This window comes from Diospyros lotus, chromosome 2 (genome assembly GCF_014633365.1).
Source record: "Diospyros lotus cultivar Yz01 chromosome 2, ASM1463336v1, whole genome shotgun sequence".
NCBI classification, from domain to species: Eukaryota; Viridiplantae; Streptophyta; class Magnoliopsida; order Ericales; family Ebenaceae; genus Diospyros; species Diospyros lotus.
In genome coordinates, this window is record NC_068339.1 from 43,403,888 (window position 1) to 43,426,844 (window position 22,957).

A 22,957-nucleotide genomic window follows, 5' to 3' on the forward strand; every position below is an offset into this window, starting at 1 on the left:
TTTGCAAGTACATGGGAAACGGGAGAGAAAAGGGGATGGGTTTGTAGGCAGGCTTTTTTATTTTTTTATTATTTTTAATTAATTAATTATTAATTAAATTTGAATATTTTTTAAAGTCTTTTTTTATAAAAAAAATTATAAGAAATATTATATTTTAAAATTTTAACAAAATATTAATACATATTTTATATTAAAAAAATATTTTATTATTTTGAGAGTATCAGGAGAATGTGAGGGTAATAGGCTTGTAGGGGAGGGGGATGTGCTTGCCTGGGAGGGAAAAAAATTTCGGGGGGGTTGGGTGTGGTTCATAATTTAATACATATTTTAAATTATGAAAATATTTTATTATTTTATTAATATTTTTTTATATATCTAAAATTTATTATAAAAATATTGTAATAAAATTAAAAAAAAAATCATATGCACACATTTTGCCTTTCATGTTTTATAAGAAATAAAATTTGATAGTTTATTATTTGTATTTATAAATAAATTAAAATTAAATAAATATTTTTAAATTATAAAAATTAAAATGACTTAATTTTTTAATTTAAGTATAACATCATAAATACATGGATACTCATACATATATAACATTTGTAATTATGTGTGGATAATTTATAAAAAATTACTCACATATTTGTAACATTTGAAAAGCGTATTTTTTAAGATAATAATAATAATATTAATAATTTTATATGTTAAAAGGTAACATATTTAAAATATTATATATTGATATGTTATTTATTTATAAACTTATAACTTTTTTATAGGCTTATTTAAAAATTACAATTTTTTAAATTTATTTTTTAAGTACACTATTCATATTATTATGAATAATAATTAAATATATGTGTTTGTTCTACTAATTGGATATAAATAAAAAGGATAATAATAGTATCAAAATTAACTGTCTAACTTGTTTGTTGAATTAATAAAAAATTAAAATCTCAAAATACATTATTACATAAATGTACAAGCTGATTATGTTTGATATATATAAAGTATACTATTAATTCAAAATCTTAATATAACATTCAAAGTATATTGATATAAGATCAAAATATAAACACATGCACGTGAGGAAAAAAAATATTAGAATAATTTTAAATTATAAAAATATTATATTAGGATAATAATATATTTATAAAGTTAATCAATTAATTAAAATGCTATACTAAAAGAATAATATATACGTGCTATGCTAGTATACAAATTGATATGAATAATTGAGAAATTTCATGAAATTAAGATCAATAATTTATATATAAGTGCTCAAATAAATCTGTTAAGTAATTAATTATAATCTTGTTGTACAGAAAAAATATAATTATCATTCTATTTTCTAACGAATTATTTACTTTTTCTATTTCAATGACTAATAAGATTATTAAATAAATTATAATTAGATTTAAATCGTTCCAATAGAATAAATCAACGAGTGCTAGCCTAGCCTAATTAAATTGTTATGTAATCCTTTAATTCTATAATGTATAATATTTAATGATATTAGTTAAATATATTCAATATGAATTAAGTATTTATAATTAAAAAATTATTTTATTATTTTAGATATTAATTAAAATAAACATATATTAGTAATGTACCTCGACCATATGAATTTCATTTACTTATTATTTAGGATTACTTCGAAACCAAATTATTCTGAAAGAATTTTTAAAAGAAAATTGATTAAACAAATAGAAATTAAAAATTATTATTAACTAATAAAAGGTCTTATTTTTAGTGTTAACTGTGTAATATATCAAGATTTTAAATTTTGATGTATTTTTCTTGGTTTCATCTTTTTACTTTAAGAATACTATTTATATTTAATATATTAATGTCATTCTATCACATGATTAAGACAAGTATATAATCAATTGACACCTTAAATGTTTATGTTTTATTTCATTACAAATAAAACATTAATCAAGTACAATAAAGTCATGCATTAGTTGATTAATTTTAAGTCACAACGGAAGAACGAGTATAAATATATATTTACTGGCTGCTTTTTATGCAAAAAAGAGAAAACGAGATGGAATTTCCACTCATAAGGAATGATGGTTAGATATCTTTGACAGGGTTGTATTTTTTGTTGAAATGGGATGGTGTTCAAACTCCCGAAATACAGTTTAGATAGCGGGCCCTCCTCTTTCTGATTGGACTGACTTAGGGAAGGGTCAATCTACTCCGGAGCATGCTTTACAGCCCGTCCTGACCAGAATCTATCTCTCAATGATTCTTTTCTCCACGTTTCACCCCTTCCTAACCAGCCCGCCTGTGTAAGATCAGCTAATTCAAAGGGATTCATCTGGTTCGAAGTTGTCGGAATGAATCGTTTGCTTTACCGAACAAAGCTTTATTAGGGGGTCTTGGTTGACCCATATTTTTATCAACACATTCTATTAATGATATATTGATATTATTTAATAATATCAAGTTTGATTCTTTTATATTAAACAATATCTTTATAAAATTATGGATCATTTTATTAATATATTTATAAACAAATATATTAAAACTTATGAATTGTTTTCTTAATGTGGTTATAAAAAAATATATTTAAAATTATGTATAATTTGATGAGTAATCAAGATCATGCATGTTCGATATATACTACATAGACATTAATTTATAGGGAAATATACAGTCTCATTATATTTGTTTGATATATATATATTGTTAATCTTACTTTAAAATGTTATTACAAAATTCAAAATAAATACTAAAAACATATGCATGTTGTAAGGACCCACTCTTGAATATTCCCGTTAGCATAGAATATTCGAAAGGAGGTCATCACAGAGATGATATAGAACAAACCATAATTAAACAAACAACTCATTTCATTCATTAGCAGCGGAAACTATGTTTAAGTTCAATTACACTTCCAATAGCTCAAGAGTTCGGGCTCAATGGCCAAACAAAATAGATAAGAGACTCTAATGTCAACTAACAAAATAAGACTAATTTCATCTAAAGTCTCACCAAAATGCTAACAGAATCTTCAAGTTATGACGCGTTCCCGTACACCACTATCCTTAGGCCTTAGTCCCACTGGACTCGCCCTCAATAATAGCTTTCCCTTTATTTAGAATGGCAAAAAAGATCAAGTGAGCCACAAGGCTCAGCAAGTTCTAGGATAATAAACAATGATCATGAACCAAGAATAAGGTGACATCAAAGAGAGTACTCCAGAACATCACTGATGTATACAAGTATCACAATTTAAGACTTGATCAATTCCAAGTTAAATGTATCATGCCACCATGTACTATTATGCAAATGTGCATATAAATGTAATATCAGAATCAAGTCTCATAGGCTCGCAAGCCATAAATCAACACATGCCAAAGTATATCACATAGACAAAACCTCACAATAAATATGGAGCCAATCTGTCGGGCTATGGCCACCTCGTCCCGTGCCAGGTGCTCTATGGTACCCTTTTCTCCCTCCGCGCAAAATAATAGGCGCGCAAAACATATATATATATATATGTGTAATATGTACATGTATGCATCATGTATGCATTTCCCAACCACATGTATTTAAATTCTTGTTTTCGCGATATTCATACTTTCAACATTACTTACCCATACTGGGTATTTTTCCATCATCAGATAAATTCAATATATCTTACTTCATAACGTTGACCACATTCAAGATGTAATTTATGACACATAAATGCTTGATGTAATTTACAACACAAGAATACTTCTTTGAGAGATGTCATTTAATATTAAATATCGATTCACCAGCTGAGGAGTATTATAAATTTAATAACTACTTTTCCCACCATATGATTGTTGTGATTTTATTTAACTAGTGATAGTATGCATTTACTTGCATTCGTGCTCATATCTCAAATTCATGATTAGTCCACATGTAATCAAATGACCACACCAGACGAAATTGCTGACAAAACATAAACCTGAAATTTTTCTAAGGCAATGGACCAAATAGAACATATTTTGAGAATGTCTTCATTTTGGAAAACAAATTCCTGGTAATTTGATAAGTAGCATTCATTATTGTAAAAATGATTTTTAATGAATTTTTCAAGAAACGGAAACTATGTATTTCGATGGTGGTAAAATTGCAAATTCGTTGATTTGTACTAAAACCAAAATTCTAACTTTTTGTTTTTATGGATTTTGATTTTTTTTATATTTTTATTGAATCCAAATCGGGGGTACTTTCTTATTTACATTTATGTATTAAAGTAAATGAAAGTAAAATATAAGATTAAAGAAAATGCAAACATTTACTTAAGTTAAGAAAAGGTAAATAAATAGGGTGAGAGCTGATAGCTCTCATTCAAAGGCATATGGAACGAGCTCGAGAACAGCTCGAGGTCTTGAGGTCGCAGCTCACGGAGAGAGCTCAAGAGAGCTCGCGGGAAGGACAAGCGAACGAGCTCGAGGTCATGAGGTGAACTAGCTCGCGGCCAAGGGGTTGAGCAAGAGCTCGCTGGACGAGCTTCAGGTCAGGCGCCCAGCAAGAGCTCACGGCCATGAGCTTGAGAAATGAGCTCGCAGGAACGAGATCGCTAGAACATCAATGAAGCTGAACGTGAATATATATATATATATAACTGGGTTTGCAGAACAAAGCAGGGGCATTCGAACGACTGTTTAGGCATGGGTATATGATGGATTGGCTAGGCAGGGCATGGATCGAATAAGCTTTACAAATTAGTAAGGGGTATCAGCTCGTTAAGCATGTATGCATATATGTATTTATAAGTGGGTCTCATATATAGGCGAACAGTATATATATATTTTCAGTTGATGCTTTTGCTGTTTGCTCCAAATACCTCAATGAAATCATTTAATGGTGACTTAGCATTTTACATCCAGCTATGGGTGAGAGCTTCCAAAAGTGATGCAACATGTACATATATAAATGCTTGAACAGGGAGCAACAAGCTAAACAAAACCCAATTATAAGTAAGAAGAAAATCCATTCACTGAACAAATATTAGGGTGAATCAAACCCCGCTTGAGACATCAAATGAACTTCACAGCAACTAGGAACTTTATACACAAAGTAAACACAGTGGAAAACACTAATAGCGAGGTGACACAATAAGCAACAGTTTGCAAATCAAGGAAGCTTGCATTGTAATATAGAACATATCTAAAAGAGAGCTCGTACTGAAAGATAACGTGGAAGTGCAGAAGAACTTGCATTGGAATAAAAATGGGTAAGAGAACTTGCCTGTTGAGAATGCAAAATCAGATAGAGGTTCCACCCACGCACAGGAAGTAAACAACAACAGCAAACAGAAGTAAGGGAATAGCATGGAGAAGGTGAAGAAGAAAAAGAAGAAGAGCACGGAGATGGACTAAAGAAGCAATGGAACAGTGCATTCAAAAAGAAGGGATACACCTTGCACTGAAATAGGATATTTGTGCACAGAGGCTACTGGGAAAAATGAGCGCGTACAAGTCTGCACGCCAGCTCCAGAATTTACTGAAATGACTCTCTTTTCATATTACAAACAAAAATATCCAGGGACTTGAGTGACAAATGCTATTTAATTTATTTTCTTTCCCCATTTTCTTATTACACCATCAAGCCCATTATTTCCAAATTATTTCTCACCATGGGCCTAAGCTCAAATCACATATATCCCATATACATATATTCCAAGCCCACTAGGCTTAATTTTCTACTTGGGTTAGACATCTCATTAACTATTTAATTGAGGCACTTTCACTTAAATTTCTAATTCCATGCACCATAAAATAAAATTATATAATCTAAATTATTTGTGTGCCACCAAGGAAATTAACATTAAGCATTAAAAAAATATTTAGTCCAACATTTTAATTGCGAAAACACTGACGTCAAATATTAAAACACCTAGACCCACTTTAGGGTCGTTGCACATGTAGTTTAAAAATAGAAACATATGCATGTAATTTAAAAATAGAAACATATGTATGTGAAGTGCTACTAAACTATAGTGGACGAAAACAAAAAAAACTAGTATTTCATATTTTTAAGCAAATGATTAATTAATTATGCCAAAACTCAAAGTTATTGAGTGAAATGACAAATATTAATTAATATATGCTAAATAAATACTTATGTAAAATTTTAAAAAAATTATCATTAACTACTAAATCTATGTTAGAAATAGTTTTAAGTTTAAATATTATTAACAATAAATTATTTATTTTATATGTAAAATATATACAAATTATCTTTTAAACAATTACTTTATTTATTGAGTTTTATAATATTAAAATATAAGTTTTTTTTACATTTAATAAATATTACCGATAGTTAACTATTGCATAGTTCATATATTTTTTATTTTTTTATACACATAAATATAAATTAATATTTTGGGTTCATCTTAACTTAATATATTTATATCAATTATTTATTTTTTATTTATATTTAATTTTTTAACTTAATATATTGTTAATCTTAATATATATATATTAAATTTGTTATATATTTTGGAGTTTTTTAGTTTTGTAGTTTCTTTTATTTTGTCACTTAACATATTTTTTATATATTTTTAATTAGAGACGGATTTAGAGAGGGGGGAAAATCCGTCTCTAATTTGAGACGGATTTAGAGTGGGGGAAAAATTCGTCTCTAATTTAAGACGAATTAAATCTATCTCAAAATTCGTCTCTAATATAAGACAGATTTTGAGACGGAAATTAATCCTTCTCTAATTAGAGATGGATTTTATCCATCTCTAAATCCGTCTCTAATTTGAGACGAATTTTTTCTGTCTCAAAATCTGTCTCAAATTAGAGACGGATTTTTTCCCGTCTCAAAATAATACATCTCAAATTTGAGATGAAAAAAATCCGTCTCTAAATTGTTGTTTTCTTGTAGTGCAAGTTTCATCAAGTGATCATCTCATTTGGTTTTGAGATGAATTTGGTCGATAATTGTATATACCATAAGTTATGTGGGAGCAAACATACTTTTTTGATTTTATATGTTGATGACATCTTGCTTACCAGCAATGATATAGGCTTATTGCACGAAATCAAGAGATTTTTATCTAAGAATTTTGAGATGAAAGATCTTGGTGACACCTCTTTTTGTATTGGGCATTTAGATACATCGGGATTGCTCTAGGGGTATTCTTGGATTATCACAAAAAGGTTATATCGAAAAAGTTATCAAAAGGTATAGCATGCAGAATTGCAAACCAGGTGATACCCTTGTGGCTAAGGGAGACAAGTTCAGTCTCAACCAGTCCCTTAAGAATGATTTTGAGGAAAAGGAAATGTAGAAGATTCCTTATGCCTCAGCAGTAGGGAGTCTAATGTATGCTCAAGTTTGTACGCATCCAAATATTGTGTACGTTATTGGAATGTTGGGCAGATATTTAAACAATCCAGAAGTAGACCATTGGAAAGCAGCTAAACGGGTCTTGCAATACTTATAAAGAATGAAAGACTACATACTCACGTATCCGCGAGGTCGGGTCAGCTTGAGATTATTGGGTATACTGAGTCCGATTTTGCTGGATGCCAAGATAGTATGAAATCTACGTCGGGTTATATCTACCTACTTACTGGAGGTGTTATCTTTTGGAATAGTGCTAAACAATCAATTATAGCATTTTCTACCATGGCAACAAATTTCATAGCATGTTATGAGGTGTCCAATCACGGAATATGGCTGTAGAATTTTGTCACGGGGCTGCGCATAGTGGATGGTGTTGAAAGACCACTTAAATTATTTTGTGACAATAAGTCAGCAATTTGTATTCCAACAACAACAGAAGCTCGACGAAGTCAAAACATATAGACATCAAGTTCCTAGTTGTTAAAGAAAGAGTTCAGAGTGAACAATTGTCTATAAAGCACATCAGAACAAACTCTAAGGTTGTGGATCCGCTTACTAAGGGATTACCACCCAAAGTGTTTCATGAACACACTACTCATATGGGTGTCATGTTAATTAAGGATATTTAGGTTTAGTGGGAGTTTGTGACTTCAAATGCTTTTATGATATAGACATATTTTCAGTTATTTCAGTTTATGGATATGTTAAGGTTATTTTCTACAGAAATAAAATTTTGGTTTAATTCACACTCTGATTTTGGTATGGTGTTGAGAACAGACAACACAAACCTTAGGGTATTCACAGAATATGTTCAATCATAGACTCACAATAGCCAAGACAGAAAGCATAAAACATACATACACAAATAGAAACAAAAAGGAAACGAAGCACGAAAAGATGCGAAGATTTTTACCGTGGTTCACCTCCAAAAGAGGCTACGTCCACGTTGAGCTCTGGTAAGAATAGCTCATTGCACTAAAATGATGAATCAGAGATTACAACCTCTTACCCTCACAAACTACTTTCTGTATAACAATGGTTCGTTAACAAAATTGCCTAATAATCACAAATACAGATTAGGGGCATATCGTATCGAACCTGAGAACTCAACAAATCTATATAGAGCATTTACAGAGTATGAGAAAGAGAAAACCCACCAGAAAGCCCTAGCTCGAAGACCAGACAGAAAACCCTCATCCTCAATCTTTCTTCTCACATTTTCTTCTATTTTCTTCGTCTGATTGTTCATATCCCAATGAGAGATTAATAGCGTTGATAGATAGCTGGGATTGCATCTCATAAAGCTTGGATGAGCAGCTGAGATCAGATCGTGCAACACGATCGATTATTCCAACAGAAAGACAAGCGGGTACTGATAACAATCGGGCGAAAGGACAATCGGGCATAAGGGCAATCAGTCGTCTTCAAGGAGTAGCAGATGGTTATCGCATGTTACCATCTAGCAGGTGCCACATGACAACCTACGGTTGCCACATGCGGCCATCCAATCTGCTAAGTATAATGACACTGTTTGGTGCTTCAACACCAACATATGGCTTGATCTTACTAAGGTTTAAGGGTGGACCAGTTGGAAATAAGCATGTTAAAATCACATTACATGAATTTTTTATGCTACGCATTCACATCATGATCCATGCCATTTAGTTGTATCGACATACGTGACTATTGATGGGTTGAGTTAAGACAGCTGTAACAAAGGCCGCTTTAATCCTATGTTGGTATGATTGATGGATGAGATTGGTTAAAGATACATATCAATAATGACAGCAAGTTGAGCACATTCGGTTATTTTTGCAAAGCATAATTGTGAGGTTACACATATGGCCTTAGTGGGAGATTGTTGGATCTTTAATCCAACATTAGGTTTATATAGGAATAATTATGTATTGCGGACTGTCAAATAATGTTAAGCCCAATTAAAAGTGATATATTAAATTTTGGGCTATTTGAGCTTTAATGTATCTGATATGGTGTGAGCCTTTAATATATAAAGACCTAAAAAGTAATTTTTATTTTCTTAATGAGTTGAAATATAAATACCAAAAGTTAACATGGAAGTTATCTATATATAAATAGTGGTATTGGTCCTCGGATCATACGAATGATTCTACTATTTTTATATCCCATCATTAGAGACAGGTTAAAAAAAGAAAGTTAAATGGTTCTCTCAAAAATCGTATTGATCTAGAAGGCCAACTGCATATCTCTAGATGGAATAATCTTTATGGATTTACACTACAAAAAAAATGACTTTTAACGAGAGGACAAATATCCCGTCGCTAAAAACATACTTTTCATGATTATAGCAAGGGATTATTTATACTCTCGTTAAATGTGGTGTAAAATTAGTTTTTTAATGACAGATATTTAAAGTTCTCGCTATTAATTAAAAATCCTGTCATTATTGAATCTTAAAAATTAACTTAAATATTTCCCGCCAAATATATACTCATAATCTTAATTAGGCAAATTTTTTTCCCGCCAAATATATACCCATAATCTTAGTTAGGCAATTTTTTTTTATTAATTTCTCTTTCAACACTTCAGCTTTATTTTTTAAAATCTTATTTTATTAATTTCTGTTCTAAATTTTCCAAACCCTTCTTCTAATTAACACAACACTTCCATATATATATATATATATATATCTATCTTCATCCTTCCCGCGCGTCCAACTCTGCCTCTTCCCATCGAATCCAAATCCCTGCCAAATAAAATCCCGTCAATCCAAATCACACTACTCTCTGCAAAAATCGCATTCTTCCCGTCAATCAATATCTGTCAATCGACGATCGAAGCTCCTGCATATTGCTATTGCTTGTAGTGTAGTTATCGATCTTGGTTTCATGTAAGTTTCTCTATCGCTCTTCCAAGTTTTATTTATGAGACTCCTAGCTATTATTGGTCCTACCAAAAAGGCTGTTGAGATAATTTACCCAGTCAAACTGAATATTTGTTGCTCTTGGGGTTGAATTCAAAAGATATTTGCTTATATTGAGCAGCTGGGGCTTTGACAAATGCGTTGTGTTATGGTTTCTCAGCTCGTACAAGCGTTATCCATTCATGCTCCACTACTTAACTCAAATCTCACTTGTAGAGAAGTTCCATTGTGACGTATGCTTTTAGACACTTGAGCTGAATGAATAATGTTAGAAATTTAGTACTATTATTCTAGAGGATGATGAATAATATGATTTTTTCTTTGCAATTTGTAGGTACTTGAAGATACAAGTCCAGCAGGGAACACTTGATATTGGTTGTGACTATAATACATGGATTCTAATGACACTTGTAACAATTTTTTGATTTTGATTATAAGGAGAGATTAGGATAATATGAAACCCGTGTTTTTTTTTTTTTTTCTCATTTCTATGATTGTGGACGTATGGAAGTTCTTAAGATGATTGTAATTAGTACATAATCAATGTCGATGATAATATTTTACATATATCTTGTTTTTATTAAATTCATTGAGAATCACATTTTTATTATTAGTATCTCTCTTGCCAAAATTAATAGGTATAAAATAAATTTTTATATAATAGTAAAAATAGTCATTAGAATTGTAATAATAGGAATAATGACAAATAAATATAGATATAACGACAGAAATATTTATCGTTGATATTATGTTTAATGACCGGTAAATATATATATAGTTATAATAACGAGATTATTTGTTGTTTAGATTATCTTTAGTGATCGGTAAATATTGCAATAATGACGGGAATATTTATCGTTAATATTATATTTAGTGATTGATAAATATTGCAATAATGATGGAAATATCCATCGTTAATAATATTTTCAACGACCATACACATTGTTATAGCGACGAAAATATTCGTCGTTGTTATTATTTTTAATGACGGGACTTTTGCCTCTCACTACTTATATTAATGACAGTATTTTTTTCTGTCGTTAATAGTATTAACGACGGGCGACGATGAGATTTTTTCTATCATTAAAACTCTTTAATAATGAAAAATCAACTTTCAACGACTAGTTTTCCCCTTGTTAAAGACCTTTTTTTTTTGTAGTGTTAGGTACATTTTCACCTATTGTGTTTATTTATTCTTGGTGGTTTGACATGAATATTCTTGAAATTTGAGTGATAGTTTTCATAAAGGTTTATTTCTCTATAACAAGTAATACAAATCCAAATCGATCGAGAAAGAAAACAAAAACATTTTATGTTTAAGAACTTTGTTGGTCAAGCAAACACGTTATTCACTTTCATTTTCATTAAGTTTTTTACTTCCATTTAAAAAGATAATCTTTGCCTCAAAGTTGTTGTGTATAGTGTTTGAGAATTTATGATGATGCACTTGACATAAGCTCTAGTGTAAAATATATTTATTATCTAGAATTTAGAGTTTGTCTTTTTTTGTTTTTGCCAAAAGCTATGTGAGAGATAATCTTTTCAATTATATTCACTTAAATTTTGTCTTTTGTTAAAAATTCAAACTTTTTAGAAGCCAATAGAAAACCCAATTTAATATTTTGTGATATAATATTAGCATCACATGCTTATTCTAAAAAGTAGATTCCTTAGTAGAGAAAAACAGGGCTCTTACATATTATCATTTTCTTTAATTGGTAGGCATCTCCAACAGATTTCAATACTACTCTCTCGTCTTATAGAAAAGAGAAATTGCATTCTATATATGAGATATTAGATTTCTTCATTCCCTAAATTTTATCATTCTACCTACCTCGGAATTGTTTAATAATTGTGTAATATGATGTTGGCATTTTTCATTTGCATAATTCCCCCCTTGCTTAATTTTCTCTCCAAAATGACTTTTAAGTTAATTAGTTTTAGATATTTAATCAAATTATTTTCACTTGAACATACCATTTTATGACAATCAATTTTGTTACTTTGTATTTAATGGTGTCATAGATTTGGTGCACATTTTAAAGTTCAAATACAGAATTAAGTAGTATCAAAATTTGTTATAAAATTAAGTCCAAATTTGTTAATTTATTGGTAATTTACTCTTAATTTCTTGAGCCTCCCATGTTCCCATATGCAGTAAATACAGGTTATGTACCAGAATTGGTCTACCCAAAAGGGTTTTCGAATCCAAATTCATAATTGAATTTACGACCGCTATGTGCAATTATAGAGAAAACAACTACAATTGGCAATTGAACTCCAATTTCTCTATTTATAGTAAAAGTAGACAGATCAATGAGGATTTCTCGTACATGTTAGTATATATATTATTTGTATATATAGTAGAGAAATGATGTAGGAACGATCGAAAAATTTCTAAAAACAAGTCTGAAAATTGCTAGAAAAACTCTCAAAAATTCAAAAGTAATCTCTATGTATGTGAGGTATTTGTGCTGTGGAAAACAAAGAATTTCCATTTGTGATTTCATTTTTTTAGATATTAGTAATTCAATTTAACCGATCCGACTTCCGCTATACAAAATAAGTCTGATTTTATTTTATAAATAATTTGATTTCAATTTTCTAAAACCATCAATAACTCTCTCTCATTCCATTTCCCCCTCACTCATTAGATGATTCCAAATATTGTTGAAGTCTCAATTGTTGGGTTGGGAACTAAGTTGGATAGTAATCATCCCAATATATTCTCTTAAATTATGTGCCAATTCATTTCTTACTCTGTTTAACTTCTCGGAACTAAGTTGAATAGTAATCATTTTAATATATCTCTTAACTTCATCTAACATAACCAGCTTTAGTATGATAATAACTGATTGGACAAATGTGATAATTTCTTAATTTTGATTTATTTTATTTATAATTAGTGTTTCTTTATTATGTTTAGATTGATGCTTCACAATTTTTATACAGTATTATTAACAGAGTTGGCCACAAGACAGGTCTTAAGTATTTTATTTCTCGTACTCTAGCTCGTTCTTCGACAAGGTTAGGGTGCATTGACTTGACTTTAAATAAATTAAATTCAAAAAATTATTAAAAATATAACTGTATAATTCAAATATATATATAATTGTATTTTTAATATATTTGTAAAATTTAAAAATATACTTATATAATAATCTCTCAAACTTAGATATATATTAAAAATATAAAAACCACACTATTCATTCATAATTGTATTTAAAATCTCAAATAGAGTAAATAAATATAACATAGTATCTATCAAATTACCATTCTTGAATTAAAAAAACCCAATTTATCTATTTTAGATGATGTATTAATATTTTATAATAAATATAAAAAAATTATTTTCCCAGGGAGTTTAACAGAAAATCAAGCGAGGGATGCAAGCTTATTGAAAATCAAATTATGATTATGCAAGGAACAAAGTGAAAATACAAAAATAAATTTGTATTATAAATGCAAAATTGGGGGACCAGGGGGTAATTTATTCAACCGTCACGAGATTTATAGAAATCCATGGGTTCGCCGTGGAAGAGAAATTTGAATAAACGTACGAAAGATTATAAGTTCGGGCTTCGTCGGAATATAACGAAAAGGAGAAGGGAAGACCCCCCGGTCGGGCCGGAAACCGCCACGAATCCGACGCCCGGCGGCAGCAGCAGCAGCTCAATCCGAGTTCCGGTCTCACTATAAAGTCTCTCTTCTGTTACTCTTCAAATATTCTCTCTCTCTCTCTCTCTCTCTCTCTGTGCGTGTGTGTGTGTCTGTCTCTACGGTGTCTGTTGATCCGGAGGGTAGTTAGCTGGCGATGAGCGGTGACCGAGCTAGGGTTTCATAGAATCGTTGATTTTTTGAAGTCTGCTTCTCTTTCTTTCTATCCCTCTCTCAATCTCAGAATCGCTTTCCTAGAGTTTTAATTTGTTGTGGCGGGGGAGTTTTCAATCGAATATCCGTCTCCTAGGGTTTGCTACTAAAAAATAAAGGTGAAGGTGAATCCAGGTTTGGCATTTGTAATTATAATTGCTGCTCTTTCTGGTTTCAATCTGTACTAAGTGGGACCCTCGGTCTTTCGATTGACCGTAATTCCTCGTGTCGCTTGTGTTGGGATTTTGGTACTCCCTTTGGATTACTTGGTAGGATAACTCCAGTTTTGTCTCTCCTAGGGTTTCTGATTTCAAGCGTGAATAAGAACACGCGTAGTTTGCGACTTCTCTATCCCCGAGCGGGTCTCATTTTTGTTTAAGCCTGAGAACGAATTTGTGGAATTCAATTTTGTCTCCTAGGGTTTATTTTGATTTGCTCGACCGGTTTTAATCAAAACTTCAAGAACTTGTGTTCAGTTGGTCGGAAGCCACAGCTGGGCATGGCGTCGTACAGGCCATTCCCTCCACCTCCACAGTCCACTTTTGCTCCGCCCCCTAATCAGAATCCTCTTCCTCCGCCACCGACAGGGACACAACCTCCGGGAAACCAGTATTCTCAGAATTGGGGTTACAGTGGGGGAGATGGGTCTTACAATTCTCAGAACTACAGTCAGATGCACCCGAATGCTGGGTTTCAGCATGGAGGCTATGGATCATCATCATCATCGCAACATTATGGTCCTCCACCTTCTAGGAATCAACTTCCTCCACCTCCTCCTCAAAATCATCAACAGCACCAACCACAATATCCGTATCCATTGCCACCACCTCCACCAGAATCTTCATACCCGCCTCCACCTCCTCCTTCAGTGCCTCAGAATTCAATGAACTTACCACCTGCACCACCTCCAATGTACTACCCTTCGGCTCAGTATTCCCAATTCAATCATCAGCCATTGCAGCCGATGCAACCACCTCCTCCACCGCCACCTCCTTCTTCCCCGCCCCCCAATTCTTCAATTCCTCCTCCGCCACCTCCATCACAACCTCCATCTCCACCGCCACCCCCTTCTTCAGCTCCAACAGTTGGTCAAACTAAGGAAATCAAAGTAGAAAGTGAAAAGGGGCCATCCAAGGATGCAATGGGGTCTGGGTGGCGTGAACCCGGGCATTCAAATCAAGGTGCACACCTTAAGCAGCATAAGCTTCCTGCCTTGATGCCACCAAAGAAATCAAATGGGCCTTCTGGGAGGATCGAGACAGAGGAGGAGCGAAGGTTGCGGAAGAAAAGAGAGTTGGAGAAACAAAGGCAGGAAGAAAAACATAGGCAACAGTTGAAGGAATCCCAGAATGCAGTGCTGCAAAAGACCCAAATGTTATCTTCCGGGGTGAAGGGACATGGGTCAATTAGTGGGTCACGCATGGGTGAGAGGAGGGCTACCCCACTTTTGAGTGGGGAGAGGACTGAAAACCGGTTAAAGAAGCCTACAACATTTCTTTGCAAGTTGAAGTGAGTATGTCTTACACCATTTTTGGTTTAAGTTTCCTTGATTTGTGTGTGTTGTTTTGCTCCTTTTACACATAATTTGTGTTGGGTTGACTGATGGCCTCTATATAATCCCTAAAAGATTATAAACTACTTGTATGTATTTTAAGTTTGATTTAACTTGTTTTCTTTTCTATTTTGCCTTTAGATAAAGGTTCCAGTGGTTTAGGTTTAAAATTTATAAGGTTTACGCTCTTGAGCTGTTGGGTAGTGAAGGCTAAATTTATTGATGTATTTTTTCCTGAAGTTGCTCAAGTAATTACACCATTCTTATGCGTAGTATGAAAGTTTTTGAAGTTAATGATGGAAGAATATTTTATAACGGAATGATTGAATTGTAGTTTGATCTATATTCATTGTTTTATGTTGTGATTCTTTAACTATTTCCTTTTAGTATAATTATTCTATTCAGTTGTATAGCTAAACATTAATATTTGGTTATATGTCTTTTGCATGTCTGATAGAATTGATAAAAGGGACTGAAATCCTAGAAAAGAACTACAGGTGGTTCTGCACTTCTAAAACACCGACTAGTAGAGCACTCTTTGCTGATGAACATGGTGTCATTTTCTTTAGCCCAAATTAAGTAGGTTTGATCAAGGACTGTAAAGATATACCATGATGCAACATAAACCTGCAGGATGGCATTTTCAAAATGTTTTTTTCTCTTTTTGATAAATAAAAACAATATATGTATACATACATACATATATATATATATATAGAGAGAGAGAGAGAGAGAGAGAGAGATGCCTTAAGGGGGGGGGGGGGGGGGAAGGGGGCAATCTGTACAAAAGAAGTTAGGAACAACCAAACCAGTGTTTAAGAAAGCACACTTAAGTGTGCTTTAAGCAAAGCGCAACATGCTTGGGACTTTTTTTTTGTGAAGCTCAGTGACTTTAGCCGAGTGCGATTAAACTGCGCTTTTACTTGAGGTTTGAAGTGCAATAAAGCACGCTTCAGCATACACTTGGGTCTTTTTTAATCAAACAATAAAAATGGTTGGATTTGTTTAAATTTTTGGAATAGTATGGCTGCTTATATGAAATCCTTACCCAAAAAAAGCTATTATCAGATCTTTAGAAGAATTTAAATAAAATCATATATACATTTGTTTTTTTTTTTTTAAAAAAAGAAGACTCAGTTGTATTTGTTAAGCAAAAAATATTGAAGGAAAGATGTAATTAGGTGTAAATTTGGGGTTGCTAATATATTCCTAATTGTTGTAAATTATGGATTGATGATTGATTCTAGATTGCCCTAAATGAGGGATTACTGATTGATTGGGATGGCTGTAAATCAACAGTTGATTAATTTGGGATTGTTGTAAATTAGGGATGATTTTTTTCCCTTATTATTCTATCCAATTCTCTGTATAAATTGTGTTAATGAAATAGAATAGGTTTTGTTGCCAAATTTTTACCAAAAAAAAACAAAAAAACAAAAGAAAACTCAACAAATTAAAAAAATAAAAAGAAACCTTAGCATATTCAGATCCTTTCAACCAAGAGTTCCGACCAGTTTGTTTTCCAAGTTTCATCAGGATCAACAACTAACTGTCGTGACCCAAGGAATAATAGAAGGGCATCACTATAATAAGGTTGCAATGGTTTGTTAGGATATTTTTACAAGTTGTTAGAGCATATGGGTGCTGTTAGAAATTAGTTAATTAGCTACTATGCCTATAAAAAGGCCCATTGTAAGAGGAGAGGATATGCTGGAATGAATGAAAGAAAATCTGATTCTCTCTCTCTACAATTCTCTCAAATCTTCCTCTCATTTCTCTCTACCGCTCTCCCTCAATTCTCTCTAATTTTTCCCCAATTTCTATCCTAATATTTTGTTCTTAATCCTAAGCCTTTCGGATCCCTCTGAATGCTAATTTTTGCCCGTTATGAACTCTAGGGTCATGACAAATGGTATCAAAGTAGTCATTCCTCGGCTGTGAGTTACGAAAATCAATTTAGTTCGAACAGATTTGAAGTAGAGCAAATCGGTAATTGAAAGCGAATTCAAGTGACTCCTAGGGGAGTTCAAGTTGATTGGAATTCCCAGACGAGCAAGGCCTTCCTATCCTCGGAGCTATTGCAAGTGAATTTCGAAGAAACCGTAACCATCGATTCTCAATTTTGGAGAATTTCGCTGGTTGCATCACAATCGCCTTCCTTGATCGATCAAGCTCTGCACCTTCTTCAATTGGTTCTGCCACTCTGAACATGTTAATCGACTTGGGTGCAAACCTTGCTTACTGATCCATAGTGAAGTAGATTTCGAACGATAGTTGATAGTGGTTGGGTGCAGTGAGTCCTAGCTATGGGTTGGAACTCAGGCGGTCATCAGCCTAAGACAGAATTTCGGGTGAACGAATTGAACACCCAACCTGATCGGAAGCATCAATTAATTGAGTGGAGGAGGAGACCGAATGAGGAAGGCGGGTGAAGGCAAAACAGACCTAGGCAACTTTGACGGTGATTCTAGAGCGACTAGGTCTGGGTCGCTGAGTTGGTGATCCTCGACCTCGGGAGGCAACGAAGAGTCGACGGTGATCTTTGGGTTGACGGTGGTCCTCGACAGTGATTCTGGACGGTGATAGATATGATCATTGAAGGTGATTCTTGGTTCGGCTGGAAGGCATCGAAGGGAGGGTGGTCCACGACCACTGAAGTGCAATTGTTGAGGCAAGCATGAGTCCGTCGGAGGTGAAGCGGATGACCCAGAGAGTTGCGACCAAACTGGAAGACCATTCCGACCCAGATTGATAAATTCCGACCCAGATTGATAAGTTTCCTACAGGTGTGGCTGTGGTGTGGTGGTTTTAATTGGAATTCCGACCGGAGTTTTGCGGGTGTTGCCTCTTTAATCGAAAGGCACTGTGTGTGCTATGGTTTGGGTTGCCTTCTGACCCATGCTGGTGAAGCGACCGGGGTGTCACAACGTGCTTTCCTCCTTGATCGGAAGGAGATTCCGACCATTCTAGAGAGCCAACTCAGAGCATAACCGAGGGAAGTAAGCTTGGTGCATCATTAGCCATAAGCTGAAGCGGATTCGAGGCCAAGCGATTGTGACTTGGAAGGCGTTGCAGGTCGGTGATTCTGACGCTGATTCCAGCAAGCATTAGGTATTATTTCAACAAGCGAGAGAGGATATTCGGTAGCCCTAGGCGACTCTTGAAGGCCGATCAAGTTGCTGTAACGTGCTATTTATTCTGGCCCTAAAATAGGACTGACTCCGAAGCAGAACAGTGGCTGCAATATACCACTTCTTGGATCAGCTTCAGGGTGACTATTGAGAGGTACATACTGAAGAGAAGTGAGAGATTTAGGATGTACAAAGGTCTTGTTTATTGGCCTTCGAGTTGTCCTGCTTGTGAGAAGTTTGCTAGGGGCAGTAATGTAAGCACGAGGATATTGGAGTCTCAGTTGCAGCAGAAGGGTGCTGCATTTTTAGGGGGACGACCTGATCGTGAGGCCATTGGGAGCAGTGCATACATGGAGCAGATGAGCCCTCAATTGCAGCAGAAGAATGCTTCATTTTCAGCTGGAATGGAGCCTCAATGGCAGCTAAAGAAGGCTGCATTTTTAGTTGACAGCAATAGGGACAAAGGAACAAGCAATGGGATTCATGAAGAGTGTGAGGAATTTGGCCGTATGTTCCGCGAGAAGCTACAAGAGTTCGCGATGATATTTATTAAGAAGTATCATTACAACTTTTTGGTGGAATATTTTGATGATTATCACGGAAGTTTTAACAAGAAGGAATTCCTTAGAGTGGAGCAGCCGAAGGAGGAGACAAGATTACAAACGATTGATTCACTGTCTACTCTAGACTTTGGGCAAAAAAAGAAACATTTTGACGGAGGCAACAGTGACCAGAAAGAGGCTGCAATATTGAGAGTAATTTTGGTGGTGAAAAGCATAATCTTAAGGAAAATTATATTGATCAGGTTGATAGGACAACAGATCAAAAGGAGCCCACGAATCCTTTTGAAGAAGTGCATGTAGAGAAATATCTCAACGAAGATAGGGAAAAAGAAGCTGCTAGATTACTTGCATGGAATCAAGAGGAACCAATTGAAAAATCAATCAATATTAAGGAAGAAGTTGTTGGAATCAAAGCCAATTTATCAATGGTAACTAAGGATTCAGAACATGAAAGTAGATTGGATGAGGAGATCTGTAAAGATCACACTTTACAAGTGTTGGAAGCGGATAAATCGAGGATTGAAATCACAGCAGCCCCTAAAGATCACACTATATTTCCAGGATATTGTTGATATTTTTACAACAGAGATTGGCCATGGGTTGAATGGGAACACAGTAAAGGCAGCTATGGCTGTAGATTCGTTATCCATCCTTGTATTGGAAAGGGAGACTAATTTTGGTCGACCAACTATTGCAGAAGGTGGGGGCATCGAACTTGAACTCGATCATATTTCTTCAATTGAAGCTCTAGGCCAGAGTATGCTTGGGATGGATCTTGGAAACCTAAGAACGACGAAGAAGAGGCCTAAAAGATGCAAGCAAGCAAGAAGAATGAAACGGATTGAGAAAGCAGGTATTGGATGAAAAGCAATGAATAGTTGCTGCAAGTTCTTGGGGACAAGAACTCTCTCAAGGAGGGAGGAAATTGTCATGACCCAAGGAATAATAGAAGGACATCATTGTAATAAGGTTGCAATAGTTTGTTAGGATATTTTTACAAGTTGTTAGAGCACATGGGTGCTGTTAGGATGCTGTTAGAAATTAGTTAACTAGCTACTATGCTTATAAAAAGACCCATTATAGGAGGAGAGGATATGCTGGAATGAATGAAAGAAAATCTGATTCTCTCTCTCTACAATTCTCTCAAATCTCCCTCATTTCTCTCTATTGCTCTCCCTCAATTCTGTCTAATTTCTCCCCAATTTCTGTCCTAATATTATGTTCTTAATCCTAAGCCTTTCGGATCTCTCTGAATGCCAATTTCAGCCCATTATGAACTCTAGAGTTCATGACACTAACCAAATTGTATCCTTTTATGCATCCCCAATGTGTTTTTACTATGGTTGCATGAACTTATAAACTGGTATAAAATTTAAATTAAAAATGGTATATCATCTTTTGTTAAATTTTTCACTTATTTAGTTTTTTCTTTTTTTAATGATTGATTGCTTTTTTAATAGTTTATATTTTTTATGCTTATAAAAGTTTATACTCTTTATTTTATTCAGATGCCCTTCACTTTACTTAAGCGTGCGCTTCACTTTGTGCTTAAGCTTTGTAGGCTTTCTATGCTTAAATGTGCTTAACACTTTTCAAAACACGACACCGAATCATGTATTTCACTATCCATAATTTGGAATTAAAAATATCGTCAATAAATCAAAGATCGCTGTCCTCAAAAGTTGGAGGGAGATGCCTTAAAGGGGGAAGGGGGCAAACCCTATACAAAAGAAGATAGGAACCACCAAACCAGATTTCTCACTATCCATAATTTGGAACCAAAAATATCATGTATAAATGAAAGATCATTGTCTTCAAAAGTTAAAGAAGGCATGTCAAATGTCTCGGAAAATTGTCACAACCCCAAGGATCCTCAAGGCTATAATTGTAATTATAATAGTAGTTAGTTTACATGCAGTTACTACATTGTACTCTAGGTTGCTGCAGCTGTTAGTACCTTCAGTTGTACAGCCTATAAATAGGCTAGAGTAGTTAGAAATCACATATAGATGAATGATAATTTGAATCTGATTTCCCTCTCAATTGTTCTGATCTCTCTGATTCTTTCTTTCTTTGTTCTGTTTGTATTTCTCCGCCTGTTCTTGTTATTTCCTTCTCTTTCAGTCTAATTCTCCCTTTAATCTAGGTTACATAGAAATAGAAACATGAAACGTTTCTGATACGAAACGGAAACACGGAAACGAACATTCTTCTAAAAAAATAGGTATAAACAGGGTTCAAAATGGGAATGAGAAACGTTTTTGAAACATTTCGAAAATGAGGAAACAACTCCTCTGAGCGGTTTTCATGCAACATAGCCTCTAATTACCTCTGTTCTGATTCTATCTTCTTAATTCCTTCCAATTTTCCTATTCAAACTCTAGGAAACCCTGGGAACATGACAAATGGTATCAGAGCCGACGATTCTCGGTTGTGAGGGCATAAATTTCAATAGTTGTTTCGATATGATTTTGAAGGAATCAAAGCCAGATTCTGACGGTGATTCTCGGCTATTGATAGGCAATCGTTTCTAATCCAATTTTGAAGGAATCAAAGACCGATCATAACCGAGAGAGATAAGTGCAGTTCTCGGGTCGAAATTGAAGGTGAACAGAGCCGATCATTCCTTAGTAGTGAATTCCTACAGTTCATGTTTGAATCTTGTAGGCGAAACAGAAGGTTGATTCTCGATTAATCATAAGCATTTCTGGCAAAGCTATATCAAATTGAGGTGGATTCATAGCAGCGATTCTTAGCAACTTCATTGTGACTTAGGTCACGGTTCGAAATTGGAAGGTGAAGCAAAGTCTAGCGGAATCCCGATGAATTAAGGTCTAGGTGATAGTCAATTGTGAATCGAAAGCAGAATCGGAGGATTGTTGATTTGCATGCAGACCATCGGCAATTGCTGATTGATCCAGAGCAATCGATCCTAATCCTAGTTGCATTTGAAGGAAGTTCAGTGACAAAGTCATGTTAGATCTTAGTGTCAATCAATTCAGGAAATGGTTTCAAATTAGATTGACACACTAGTGATTTCCGAGCAGTGGGATCTAAGTTATTGAATCGGATAGTAGGTGACTCTCAAGAAGCTGCAATTGAGTTGATCAAGTTTAGGAGGAAGAGTTGCGCAGCGAAAGTAGTTTCAGAGGCAAGCCATGGGCACAAGACTCGAGGAAACATGCGCTAAACTTGATAGACAGCTGGATGAAATTATGATTATGGTGACTAAACGATTTCAATTTTTCCTTCCAGCTAAGTTACTTTCTAAGGAGTATTCAAATCTGATTATTCAAAGAAAAGGATTAGATTTGGCGACAAGTGGAGATCTTGACATTACTCGTCCATGGAGTTAGCTTTCAGTGATAAAGGACAACACTAGATCCACTATAGGATGAATTCAAGCATGCGTTAGAAGCATACATAATGCTTCCAGTTTGCAGACAGCAGATGGATTAGCAGTAAATCAAGTTGGAGATGAGAGGTGTAGTGAAGAATTCAATAACCTAAAACAAGAAGGCTCCATAATGGATTATAAGGTCAGTGTCATGAACCTAGGGTTCATAACGGGCTGAAATGGACAATCGGAAAGATCCGA

At 34.0% G+C, this 22,957-nt stretch overlaps 1 protein-coding gene across 1 annotated transcript in view; it reads left to right on the plus strand.

Moving 5' to 3' along the window:
• The first annotated feature begins 13,788 nt into the window (after window positions 1-13,788).
• LOC127795047 (protein PAF1 homolog) overlaps window positions 13,789-22,957 on the plus strand; it is a 31,101-nt gene continuing 21,932 nt past the window's right edge. The window contains exon 1 of the mRNA XM_052326469.1: window positions 13,789-15,622. Within this exon, the coding sequence (XP_052182429.1) occupies window positions 14,613-15,622 (1,010 nt within the window). The 5' untranslated portion in view covers window positions 13,789-14,612. The remainder of the gene's footprint in view (window positions 15,623-22,957) is intronic.